Raw genomic sequence first — 12,544 nt, 5'->3', positions numbered from 1 at the left:
TTCACCTGACATGCAAAGCTTCACCTGACATGCAAAGCTTCACCTGACATGCAAAGCTTCACCTGACATGCAAAGCTTCACCTGACATGCAAAGCTTCACCTGACATGCAAAGCTTCACCTGACATGCAAAGCTTCACCTGACATGCAAAGCTTCACCTGACATGCTGAGCTTTCATGCTGTTTGCTTTAAAATAAAAAAGCATGTTCGGAGAAGCTACATGTAGTGTGATGTTCCCAGACAGAAGAACGAGCAGCTGCGGTTCTGTAACTCTGAGTTTCACGATGTATTTTGTTCTGCACACTGGTTCTGCTGTTGTAGTCCAGACAAACTGCACACACAGTTGCGGAAACACTGCGAACTCATCACATGTACACCATGGTCCTGTAGTAATCCTGCTCAATGAAATCCAGTCATGTACACACACACACCATGGTCCTGTAGTACAGTCCTGCTCAATGAAATCCAGTCATGTACACACACACACCATGGTGCTGTAGTACAGTCCTGCTCAATGAAATCCAGTCGCGTCACTCAAGTTTGCACCTTGCACCATTTCACAGCCCAGCGTTCGCAGGTCTCGGGCTGCACTACGCCCGGCATGTACTTGAGTGACGCGACTCCTGACTGGATTTCATTGAGCAGCACTGTACGCTAGAACACTATACGAGTACTGTGCGGCTGAAGGATCTAATTGTTGATAGTGCTATGACACAAGTGTGTATTGCAGTATCCTCACAGAACGCACCTGTACGCTCTGCTTTGTTTGTGCGTACATGTACATGCACAGCTGTCTCGAGGTCACCTGCTCGCACAGATGAAGCTAGGGTCGGCGGCCGCAGTACACAGCGAAACACCATTGCCCATCAACGACGGTACATGGTACACAGCCCGCGTTGCACGCATCGGAACGTGGCTATCACTGATCGTCACCAGCGATGCTGAACCGACACTACGATGGCAGGCCAGCGCAACGTCAAGTGGCACGGACACTCTGCTGCGTGTTGACGCCAGATCAATCTTTGTTAGCGACCAACACGCTGGCTACGATGGATGCCTGACAGATCTGCGTTGGGATGGCCTTGAAATTCCGCTCATTGCCAAACGCAACCTGCACTTCTCCGTCCTCTCCAATACTGTGGGTAGTGGGAGCAGCCTGACGAACGGCGGCTGCGAGATTGAACAATGTCAGAACAATGGCACGCTGACCGCGCTAACGCGCAACGGTGTGCGTGCCATCTGCAGCTGCCTGAGCGGTTTCAGCGGCGAGCGCTGCGAACAGGACGTGGATGAGTGTAGCAGTGGGCCGTGCCCTGCAGCCGCTGTACTCTGCCAGGATCTGGTGAACGGATATCGCTGCGTGTACGGCAACGCGCCGCTGCAGGGCAACGAGAGCGCCTCGGACAGCGTGAGCATCGTGCTCATATCCCTGCTGGTCATCGTCGTCGTCATCAGCTTCACGGCAATGCTGCTGCGACACTACTCCACACGCAAGATACGCCGCCTGCAGCACAAGTCCATGGTGGACCACGTCATCACCAACTACACGGCTACCACAACCGTGGGATTGCCATCGCAGGACGTGGTGCGCCACCAGGACACACGGGGTGGTGCGGCCGGTAACGTGATGCAGTACGGCGAGGAGGGCGGTGGTCAGCTGGACATAGCCAGCGTGCACATTGACTACGAGCAGCTGTTCCGCGCCGACAGTGCCGATCAACTGGAGTACGACTACGATGACGATGATGATGGTGCGGACACGATGGCACGCGGCAACCTGTGTGCCAGTAGCATTCCCCAAGTACTCGGCAACCGACTGCTGGACTCGAGCAGCCGATCGACGCTGAAGGTGCTGGACACTCCAGACATTGGCAGCGGCCTGTCACACGACGCCAAGTCTTTCATAGACCATAGCACGCTGAGCATAGACAAGGAACCCGCGCCGCCGCCGCAATCGGGTTACGAGACATTGGACGGCGAAGACGACGAGCTGGTGGCTGTGTTGGCCACTGGCTATGCGTACTGTCAGCCGGCAGATGAGGTGGACCTCTACCTTGGCCGCCGGTTGCAACACCTGATCGAGGACGACGCAGCTCTGGACGTACCAATACCGTTTGAAGACGAGGGCGAGTGCGCAGAACAGATGAGCATAAGTAACTGGTCCGGAGCAGACGATGACATCCTTGATGAGATCAGCACCGTTAGTGACAGCAGCAGCAGTGGCAGCAACTATCGCCGTAGAAGCAGCGATGCACACACGACCAACAGCGGCCCAATGAGCACCGACACAGATCTCCTTGGTGATTTCTACGACGACACATTGGATGGCGGAGGGAGCGTGTCAACGGCAACGACAAACGTATCAACCCTGGTACCCTTGGAACAGAGATATCGACTGACGTTCATGAACATCTAGATCATGCAATGACTTCATTGATCACACCTCGTTCTGGACATCAACATATACAAATTCAGTACAGTAGGACCCCGAGCTGATCACAGCATCAGCCTGGTAAATCATTCAAAGCGGCAGCGCAATATTTTCGTTACAACTTGATCACGATCCCGTTCTGATGCTTGCAATTGTTTGTCGCATGCGCATTACTGGTTTCTAAAAGTACATTTTAATTACCAGTAAACGGGTTCTTGCTTTTGCATTTCAAACATGACCGTCGAATGGCATACAGCCAGACCTAACTGCATACCGGTATTCTCATTGCTAGGGCAAGCATTAGTCATGATGGATAACATAAAATAGGATACAGGCGCGCAGTACATGTAACCGTGCGCTATTATTTATTTTCATGCTAATTCTGCTATCACTATACTTTCGACTTGGACGCAGGATTCCCACTGCATGACCTCAGCAGTCGGCTTGAAAGAGTTGCATTGTAGGTTGCAGAGTGGTGTGAAGGGTGAGGAGACAAAATTGAAAAAGTTGCCTTGAAGGTCATGCAGCTATTCTTCACCAGTGCATGCACAAAGAAGCACTACCAAGTTACTTGAAGTATGGCGCAGATGCACATTGACGTACAGCACGATGCACATCGGTGACGTACACAAGCACCAGCATCCACACTATTCACGGTAGTAGTAGTACGCACAGAGAACCAGCACAGGACGCAAGCCATCATCGCACCAAAACAGGTCGTCCGCAATTATAGTGTGCACATCTGTGCCAATGCTCGCACATACACACCGTCATAAATTAGGGAAATGCAATGGCTGAAAAACCTAATGTCTAAAATAATCAAGGTCAATATAAGAGGAAAACAAAAAAAACACACGAACCTATAACTAAAGGCAGAGTCAAGAAAGAAAAGGTTTCCTCAATTTGAAGAAATCTAACTCCAGAGTGTATTGCCAGTAACAGAATGCACCTTGAATAACACTGCAGAAATTTGACACCAAAAAGAATAGGCATGGGAAAATCTAGAAAACATGGAGCCGGCGCTGATCGGTCATATGCCCGTGGCGTATGGATCGGCCTACTCAATTCGGATGAGCTCGACATCGAAGATGAGGGTGGCATTGGGTGGGATGACGCCACCAGCTCCTCGCTCACCGTAAGCGAAGTCGGGAGAGCATGTCAGATTGGACCTCTCTCCAACGCTCATCTACGGACGAAGAAAGCAAGAGAGAGAGAGAGAGAGAGAGAGAGAGAGAGAGGGAGAGAGAGGGAGAGAGAGGGAGAGAGAGTGAGAGCAGGTTTGATTCGCATGCATCCCACGGACAATCAACTCGAGCAGCACGGCGGTGTAAGCACAAATAGTACTGTGCTTGTTGTCCTGGTTGTACTAGTAGTACGCATGCAGCTGTTGTTTTGCAGCCTTGAAAAGCGTTACAGTGATGTCAGTGATACTAGTAATAGACGTCTTCTCCCCACTCCACAAACGAGTATGAATAAATCGGGTACTCCACAGTTCGGTGTGGGTACTCCTGAGGCGGTGAGACCTTAATTCATGTTGGCGAGAAAGCGGTCCGCACATATCAACACACGCGTGTGTGCATGCTCAAATTGAAAGCGGTCCGCACTTATCAACACACACGCGTGCGTGCATGCTCAAATTGAAAGTGGTGCAAGTGGACCGGCATGCACGGAGAAATTCGGCGCCAAACGAAATATATGGTAACGGAGAAGATCACAGGTGACGAGTTGTGTGACATCCTTCTGGAAGGAGTCACTGTATGAGAACGAGACCCTAGTACAGGTGGCCGGCAAAGTCTTTAGCACGGGGACGGTACTCACGGTAGCACTAGTCAGCACATGCAGGTTGAGTGTGGGAAACAGCACGAACTTCACCGGACTGGTTTCGGGTCGCATTCGAACACACATTGGCGGCTTCCCACGGGGGGGGGGGGGGGGGGTGTCTGGTCTCATCATAGTAGATCTACAAGGCTCATACATGAGATTGATACTTGATTGCTGCATATTTATTTCTGCTTATTTACACACCTGCACAGTAGGTGTCCATCTGCCATTATCCAAACAATACTATACTAGTATAGAGCACATGCCGGCATGGAAAATAGTACCGGACAATCAACAGTTTACTACATGTGAGACAAATTTTTAAACCTATTTTCATTCCATCATAAGAGGAACGCCTGGCTATTAGACAAAAACGAGTGGCACCATGGTTGAAAGTTCGACCGACTTGTGAAGTGGGTACAGTGGAGCCAGAGCACCATAAAAAAAATAACTGACCTGACACATCAAAGGCGCGTTTATACGATCTAGAACAGGATCGAACAGCTGGTGCACATGGAGCAGCCTCACGCCAATGAAACGGTACTCCAGAAACAGAGTACAAATGCGCCCCAATACACACCAGTTTCGAAACAAGCACAGCCCCATGTTCTCCAAAGCTACATGAAAATAAATAATGCTGCTCCACTCTGCACGAAGGTTCAAGCCAATGGTACATGTGCGAAAAGAGAAGCCTTTTAATAAACACTGCAAACAGAGAATTTTTCGGCCGCATCAAACTTGGGCCTAGGGACTTGCAGGCTCTTTGTCCAAGATCTAATTTCAGTAGGCACAGCCTTCGCACGTAACCATACAGTACACTGGATTTCAGCCATGTTTAGCGCCGCACCGGAGCTGAAGCGGCTAAATAATAGCCAAAAAACTACATGCATACACACCAGAACTATCTCAATAATTATCAGTAGTGAAAAGCACCTGGCACCTTACCTTCATAACTCCTTCATCCCATCCTAAACACAAAAAAAGGAAACACCAAAAATGACCCCTGGTGAGGTAACGAAGGCGATCGCAAAGGAGAAAGAAAAGAGGTAAGAGTCACACTCGGGTAACTGCACACGGATCAAAATGACAAGTGAGTGCATTGTTTCCAGGCCAGGCCGAAAAAGTGCAGAATCAAATTCTCGAGCAGCTTGCAACGTAGTGGCAGTCCCCTCTTGTCAACTTCTCCCCATTCTCCTCCTTTCCAACATATACTATTCACACTTGATTGTAAAGAATTAAAGTGCTCCCTACCTCGGATCACCTGGCCGACGCCAATGGTGAACGAAAAACCGTGTGGCTTCCTTTCGCGAGAGGAATCAAACTTTTTGCCGTTGGTCAATGTACCTGGACCAAAAGCAAAAGTCGTAAACAACAACATTATCAACACACAAAACATTAGAAGTAGGCTTTTGAATAACCGACGAGGAGACAACAGTCGTAAAATAGCAATGAAAAATATCAATTGTGCACTCATAACCATGTATAAACAATTAAAATGAAACAATTCCAGAACGTTTTCGTGTGACCATCATCAGTGGAACATCGTCACATAGTAAGAATCACTAAAACAACCAGTTATATAGCTACAGTAATATGAAAAGAAGCGTGAGAATGCAGCACAGCTAGCGGTTATGCATAACGCGTGTAGTGTGAACCTTTGCAGTGTATCTGAGAATGGTAGCAGTAGATGAATGTGGCAGCTGTGAGTGCGTGTGAACAAAAACTGGTGAGTGCGTATTATTTAAAAAGTGTGGGAGGCCACGAAAACACCCGTTGCCTACTACTACGCCTGTCAGTATTACAACACAACCAGAAACGGATACAACACCGGACTCAACAGTAGCGCAACACATGAATCTGGTGTCACTCTTGACGACAACAACACGGCATGGGAGACCACCGGACGATCGTTCGTTAATAAACCCGACGGCGGTAACGGAAAGATCACCAGGAGAACGAAATGAAAATGGAGGAAAAACGAATCTGAGGAGAAGCCAGAGACTAGCGGAGACACGACTGAGAAAAATGGAGAAGGCGGAACCAGTAGTGGCAGGTGAAAGTACGGGCGCAGCAGTGAACACGTCAAGGAGAAAGAAGCGATGGCATGAGGAGATGGAGATGGAGGATGATGATGGGGATGAACAGGATGGTCAGGAGGAAAGCAAGGGTGAGCAGGAACAGGAAGTGGAGGATGAGAGTGATACGGACGAGGAGGAGTTCGACATCGACAAGAGCAAGTCTGCCATCTACAAGCATTTGGTGTCCAGTCCGGATTGTCGTAAGTTGTTTGACGATTCCTGGTTTAGTGTTATTTGTCACGCGCGTTTCTTTAAGCAGTTGCAGGTGTTGGAAGCTGTATATATTCGCACACGTGACCCTGTTCTATGCAAGCAAAAAGAAAATGTTGTAGCACTCACACTTTTTAAATAATACGCACTCACCAGTTTTTGTTCACACGCACTCACAGCTGCCACATTCATCTACTGCTACCATTCTCAGATACACTGCAAAGGTTCACACTATACGCGTTATGCATAACCGCTAGCTGTGCTGCATTCTCACGCTTCTTTTCATATTACTGTAGCTATATAACTGGTTGTTTTAGTGATTCTTACTATGTGACGATGTTCCACTGATGATGGTCACACGAAAACGTTCTGGAATTGTTTCATTTTAATTGTTTATACATGGTTATGAGTGCACAATTGATATTTTTCATTGCTATAGTAGGCTTTTGACTTGCAAATTAGGAAACTGCTCTATCATCGCTGCTGCAACAATGCACATGCACACACAAGCCACATTATCCTGATAGTTGTTTGGAGATGCTCAGGAATGAATTATCAGGTATCACATCACAGTTTGCGATGCAAAAATCAATCTACTGCTACTCAAAAATCACCGTGACTCGTATAAAACCGCGATGCATACAGTGCAGTGTAGGTGGTACATGACTGTACTCTCAATCTTATGCAAGATACAAAACGTAGGGTGGAAGCTAACACAATATGTACACAGACATCGCATCGCTTTTGTCACGAGATAGTGAGTCCAGTAGATCTACGTGGTGGCTGCGCTGTGCTGTTGCAGCTAGCCTCTTTGCCAGAAACAAGAAGTGGAATGTAGCCACGAGAGCAGTGTACTAGTGTGGAGTGGTGGAGTTCGTGAATTTACCTATCCTACTGCTGTTTTCAAAATGTATTCTAAGATAAAGTGAAATTCACCCTCAAAATGCTATTTTCTGACCCAGAAACACACTTCCATGTCCTGTGCTAGGAGTTATTTCTCAAAATGGTATTTTCACAAACTTATTATATTTTTTTATGTTGGCCCTTCAGAGATTTAGAACAAAACACAAACCCCCGGTGCGACAACTGGTACAGCTGGCACAGTAGATATATTATAACGGTAAATTGGTGGACTGGCGCCATGCACACCAATTCGCGACTCCCTTGTAAAATCGCACACAGAGCCCAAAATGAGCAAGAGAACAGCTTGAACAAGATTAATCACCTGTGTAGTGGACAACAACTGTCTGGTGTGGCTTGGGATACGTCTTGCCTGTGAAAACAATTCAAAAAAGACACGAATCTGGGGAATGGTACCCAACTCTTTCGTGAAGCCTTCAGTACATCGTGAAGCCACTGCATTCATTTACCATCGCCGGGTTTCACTACTTCGATATCGACACCCATGATGTCCGAGGTAAATAGAAACGAAGTGGAAGAACACAAACTTTCTTTCTGACACTCACAGCCACCTGCAACAGGAGAAGATCTACTCGTAGAGTCGTTGTTGCAGTTTATGTCGATCAAGCAGACACTAGTACACTGCAGATGTAGATCTACGACGCGTCGACGAGATCGAGAGGATCGGAGCTGAGGAAAGAACACCTTCACAAATTTTGAGCCGGGAGTACTAAAATACCGATATATTACTACTCCCTGGCTCGCACTCGCAGTGGCTAGTACCAAGAGTAGACCTATATATGGGGTTACCGTATTTCCACAAATAGTAGGCCGGTCTACTATTTTTTTCAACCTCGTCCTAACCCGGCCTTATAATCGAGGACGGTCTTTTATTCTTTCAACCCAGTTTGACCCCCGATCTTCTATTTCTCGCCACACAGTTTTATCCCGTTCTTCAATTTTCTTCTACACAGTTTGAGCACGGTCTTTCATTTTTTCCCACAGTTTGAGCACGGTCTTCTATTTTTAAAGGGGAAGTTAAGGCAAAAATTAAAATTTCACCAGTTGTAGTATTCGGGGTGCTGAGTCGAATGGTCGTGGTCCGAGGAAGCTGAGACGCTCCCTTCCTACTTGAATCCCAATCGAACTCGCGCACTTCCACCGAAACTGGGTGACTGCGCCCTACTAGATGGGGATTTGTATGCAAAATGTCACTAAAAGCGCCATTTCGTTCTTATAAAAGCATGGATGACCGCGATTGGCCCATATGTTGTAGTCTTTTGGACGCTGAGTCGATTGGTTTTGGTCCGAAAAGGCTGCGATGCAGCGTTCCTCCTTTATTCCCAATCGAACATGGTTGAACAAGCGGTCACGTGCTCCTGCGTACGCCAGTCACCTGGTCACCGTGCCTGCAGGGTGCAACTTACTAGCCTGTTTGATCTTTTTTGGGTGCAGTCCTGTCACTCGAGTTGAACTCGAGTTGAACCTTGGTGTGAAAGTTGTCGCCTGCTGGCGTGGTGACCAGGTGATTTGGGCACCCAGGCGCACGTGACCGTTTCTTCAACCATGTTCGATTGGGAATAAAGGAGGAACGCTGCATCGCAGCCTTTTCGGACCAAAACCAGTCGACTCAGCGCCCAAAAGAGATATGGGCCAATCGCGGCAAGAGTACATGAAAACCAGAGTGTGCAGCTCGGATGGGTTGCTGTCACGGCGAAATTCCGTGATTACATCATTTTAGTGATGTAGTGCGTACAAGCAGGATTCAAGCAGGTCTCTTTCTGCACAACTGCAGCTCAGTTGTACGCACTACGCCATTTCCCGCCTCAGATCTGGGCCAAATATGATGTAATCACGGAATTTCGCCGTGACAGACACCCATAGCAGAAAAGGCCCCAAGCTGCACACTCTGGTTTTCATGTACTCTTGATCGCGGTCATCCGTGCTTTTATAAGAACGAAATGGCGCTTTTAGTGACATTTTGCATACAAATCCCCATCTAGTAGGGCGCAGTCACCCAGTTTCGGTGGAAGTGCGCGAGTTCGATTGGGATTCAAGTAGGAAGGGAGCGTCTCAGCTTTCTCGGACCAAGACCATTCGACTCAGCACTCCGAAGACTACAACTGGTGAAATTTTAATTTTTGCCTTAACTTCCCCTTTAACACAAGAACAAAGACTCATTTAGTAGGCCCGGTCTTCTAATCGGAGACGGTCTTTTATTTTTTCAATCGCCCCCTGCCCCGGCCTTGTATACGAGGAAGGCGGAGGACGGCCTTTTATTTGCGGAAATACGGTATGTACTCTTGCTAGTACCGGTACAGACAGTACCGTAAAGTACCGCCAGAGCGCCCCACCATCTCGTCCTTTCGTGGTCGTCTTGTGGAGGTGATTTCCTGTCTGTAGGTCGTACGACACGGACCTTGTACACACATTGCACGTTGTGCAGTCAATCTGTACCCAGTTTACCTTCAAGGTCCACATAAAAACGTGCCAGGTGTGACCTTAGTACACTAAGGTTCTCACACCGTACAAACTTAGTAGCATTCTGCCATACGATGGTGGGGCGCTCTCGCGAGACGGGGCGCTCTGGCGGTACTTTACGGTACAGGTAAAAACTGGTTTCAGCGACCACGCATGGTTCCAGCCCAAAGTGGTCTTATAAACAGGTGGTCTTTCAAAGCAGGTGATCTTACTATGGTATCAAATGAATCCTCGCACTGCATGCTGTGCATTGTCAATACCATTGGTGAAGTGCATTACTTACAGGGGGAGTCATACATGTCCATCACTAGTGCACTGTAGGTGTAACTTGTAGTGTACAAGTACAAGTACGTGGTGGCACTGAGAGACAGCACAAGAAGCCAGAACCAGAGAGAAGCTGTACGTTGTTGTTGTATATTTGAATTCGAGAGACCATACAGCTAAGTAAGGTACAAAAAAGCCCAACCTTGCCCTGCCAGTTCTTGGACTTAGGCAGTTAGGGGGTACTGAAGTCGTGAAGTGGTCGTTGAACTGGCGATCGGTACCAGTTGTAAGCCGGTCGCTGGTCATGTCGAGCGAGTGGTCGCTGAATGCGAGTCAGAATGTACGTGAAACGGACGGTGCCAGACAAATACGGTCGTCCACATCAGGTGGTCGCTGAGTCCAGGTGGTCTTTGGAGCAGGTTTTACCTGTACTAGCAAGAGTACATAACCCTGGGGTTATGAACTCTTGCTAGTAGTCTGGTAGTAGGGAGCGGCGGATTCTGCTCGAAAAGGTGGCAGATTCTGCTCGAAGAGCAGTAAAATTGGCCCATTTTTTATCCACAATGACCACATACCAAACATGCATGAAACTTACCAGAAAAAGTACCGAATTCTGCCAATTTTTCTGCCGGCAGAATCCGCGGGACCCCATCTGGTAGTCTCTGGTAGTGGGGTCTCGTGCAAATGAACCGCCAGTTTGTACGGATACTACGAGCAAGCAGGATCCACAGTAGCAAGAGTTCATAATAGAGAGGTTCCGGGGTAGATCTAGGATTTTCAGTGCCAAAATCCGTATGGCCCCTACGGATTTTTTCGAGACGTGCTTCTACTGATTCATACGATTTTTCGGAACGGAGAATCCGTGTTGAATGGCTTTCATACGAACCCTGTTTCGTATGGAGATTTTGCGTCATTGGGTGCAGAAAGATTTTTCGCGTACAAATTTGGAACGAGAAACATCGATTTTCCGCGGGAAGTTTCGATTTCGGTATAAATTTTCAAAAATTAATAATAATAATATAATAATAATCTTGTCAGTTTTGTGCCTAGTTATTGCACTTTCTGACTATATTAGTATCCAGTTACAGTGATGGAGAGTTACTCTTAACTCGTATCCATATGTCCTTTTCCTTTCTACATTTATTTATGGCTCAACATCCGAGTTTCAAATAATAATAATAATAATAATAATAATACGAAGTAGTGGTTGCGACTTCGGCGATGATTTGTAAGAAAGGGTTTGCTCCCCACACTGGAGCTCGCGCTATTCCGCCGACTTTACTTAGTCATGTGGGGAGCAAACCCTTTCTTAAATAATAATAATAGTTATTATTATTTTTTGAAAGGATTGGGAGAACGTCAAATTCAAAGTATCAGTCGGGGAAGTGAACTGCCTGAAAAGAGAAAAAATTGCCAGACCCACCAGGACTCGAACCCATTATTATTATTATTATAAAAATTTGGATAGGGCAATCCCCACAGGCCTAAGGCCTTCTTACAGGGTACCGTAAAATAAAAAAGGTATAGCACGGGAATATGACGTGTTTGCGATCGTAACCTAGGCAATGACGGCAAACACATAAGTTCCGTCCTCCGGAACATTTCACTGCTCGAAAATTACATATCAAAAATCCGTAGCGCCTCTACGGATTTTGGCACGAAAATCGTACTCCAGAACCTCTCTTAAGGCCATTCACACAACGTGCAAACATTTGCATGTGTGTGACCAAGATAACACTGGCAAACCGTGATCTAGTTCACATGGAGCTGGGCAAACTTTGCAACCGTCAATGTATCCATAGTGACCTCCTGAAAATGCCGGGAAATGTTGAATGTTCCTTTGTTCAAGCACTGCATTTGCAGTACGCACTTTCAACAACCGACACTTTTCCTGGCGTGCAAAGATAATCGCGAGCAAAAGGGCCTCGGCCTAGTTAAAAAAATCAGTTGCACGCGTGAGTCAAGTTTATCGTATCCGAGTAAATATCCTTGGAAACAGTACGATAAAAGTGAGTTTGCACGTCGTGCGAAGGGCCTTTATCCATAACAATATGCAAGTTGACGCTATTCAACTCCGTGACCTCTGTGAATACATGTAGCCTGCCAGGGATGGTATGCTGATCGATGATTCTGTAACAGCTGGGAAGTTTGATCCGCTCCGTGTTTGGTATGATCATAATGACATTTTGAAAATGCATGGTGAGGATAACCGGGTTACTTGGTCAATGGCAGTAGGACTCCAGTCTGCTTGTTTTAAGTTCAGTCTTGAGGTGCCAGGCTGCCAGTGAACGCTTTGGTGACACTTGGTTGTTAGGACCGATAGTGTACGCTATCTTGGTGCTGGGATGGCTGCCTCGGCA

At 47.3% G+C, this 12,544-nt stretch overlaps 2 protein-coding genes across 2 annotated transcripts in view; one reads left to right on the top strand and one right to left on the bottom strand.

The window, feature by feature from the left end:
• The window catches only part of LOC135804426 (protocadherin Fat 3-like), a 29,140-nt gene extending 26,275 nt beyond the window's left edge, over positions 1–2,865 (top strand). The window contains exon 5 of the mRNA XM_065318295.1: positions 790–2,865. Within this exon, the coding sequence (XP_065174367.1) occupies positions 790–2,415 (1,626 nt within the window). The 3' untranslated portion in view covers positions 2,416–2,865. The remainder of the gene's footprint in view (positions 1–789) is intronic.
• Positions 2,866–3,129: 264 nt separating this feature from the next.
• On the bottom strand, positions 3,130–8,073 carry LOC135804428 (peptidyl-prolyl cis-trans isomerase FKBP1A-like). Its single transcript, XM_065318297.1, has 5 exons — positions 7,910–8,073; positions 7,765–7,812; positions 5,503–5,595; positions 5,197–5,219; positions 3,130–3,616 (listed from the first exon to the last, which is right to left on the bottom strand). The coding sequence occupies exons 1-5, from the start codon at positions 7,944–7,946 to the stop codon at positions 3,488–3,490; spliced, it is 330 nt and encodes a 109-aa protein (XP_065174369.1). The 5' UTR covers positions 7,947–8,073; the 3' UTR covers positions 3,130–3,487.
• Positions 8,074–12,544: the final 4,471 nt, after the last annotated feature.

This window comes from Sycon ciliatum, chromosome 1 (genome assembly GCF_964019385.1).
Source record: "Sycon ciliatum chromosome 1, ocSycCili1.1, whole genome shotgun sequence".
In the NCBI taxonomy this organism is placed as follows: domain Eukaryota; kingdom Metazoa; phylum Porifera; class Calcarea; order Leucosolenida; family Sycettidae; genus Sycon; species Sycon ciliatum.
This window is presented reverse-complemented; position numbering and strand designations above follow the sequence as displayed.

Bases quoted from the DNA above. Each gene is read 5' to 3' on its own strand.
- LOC135804428 (XM_065318297.1), bottom strand. From the start codon at position 7,946: ATGGGTGTCGATATCGAAGTAGTGAAACCCGGCGATG. The intron at 5,596-7,764 runs GTGATTAATCTT...CTTTTGGTCCAG, and splicing joins AGTTGTTGTCCACTACACAG to GTACATTGACCAACGGCAAA. The intron at 3,617-5,196 runs GTAAGGTGCCAG...CTTCGTCCGTAG, and splicing joins GGGATGAAGGAGTTATGAAG to ATGAGCGTTGGAGAGAGGTC.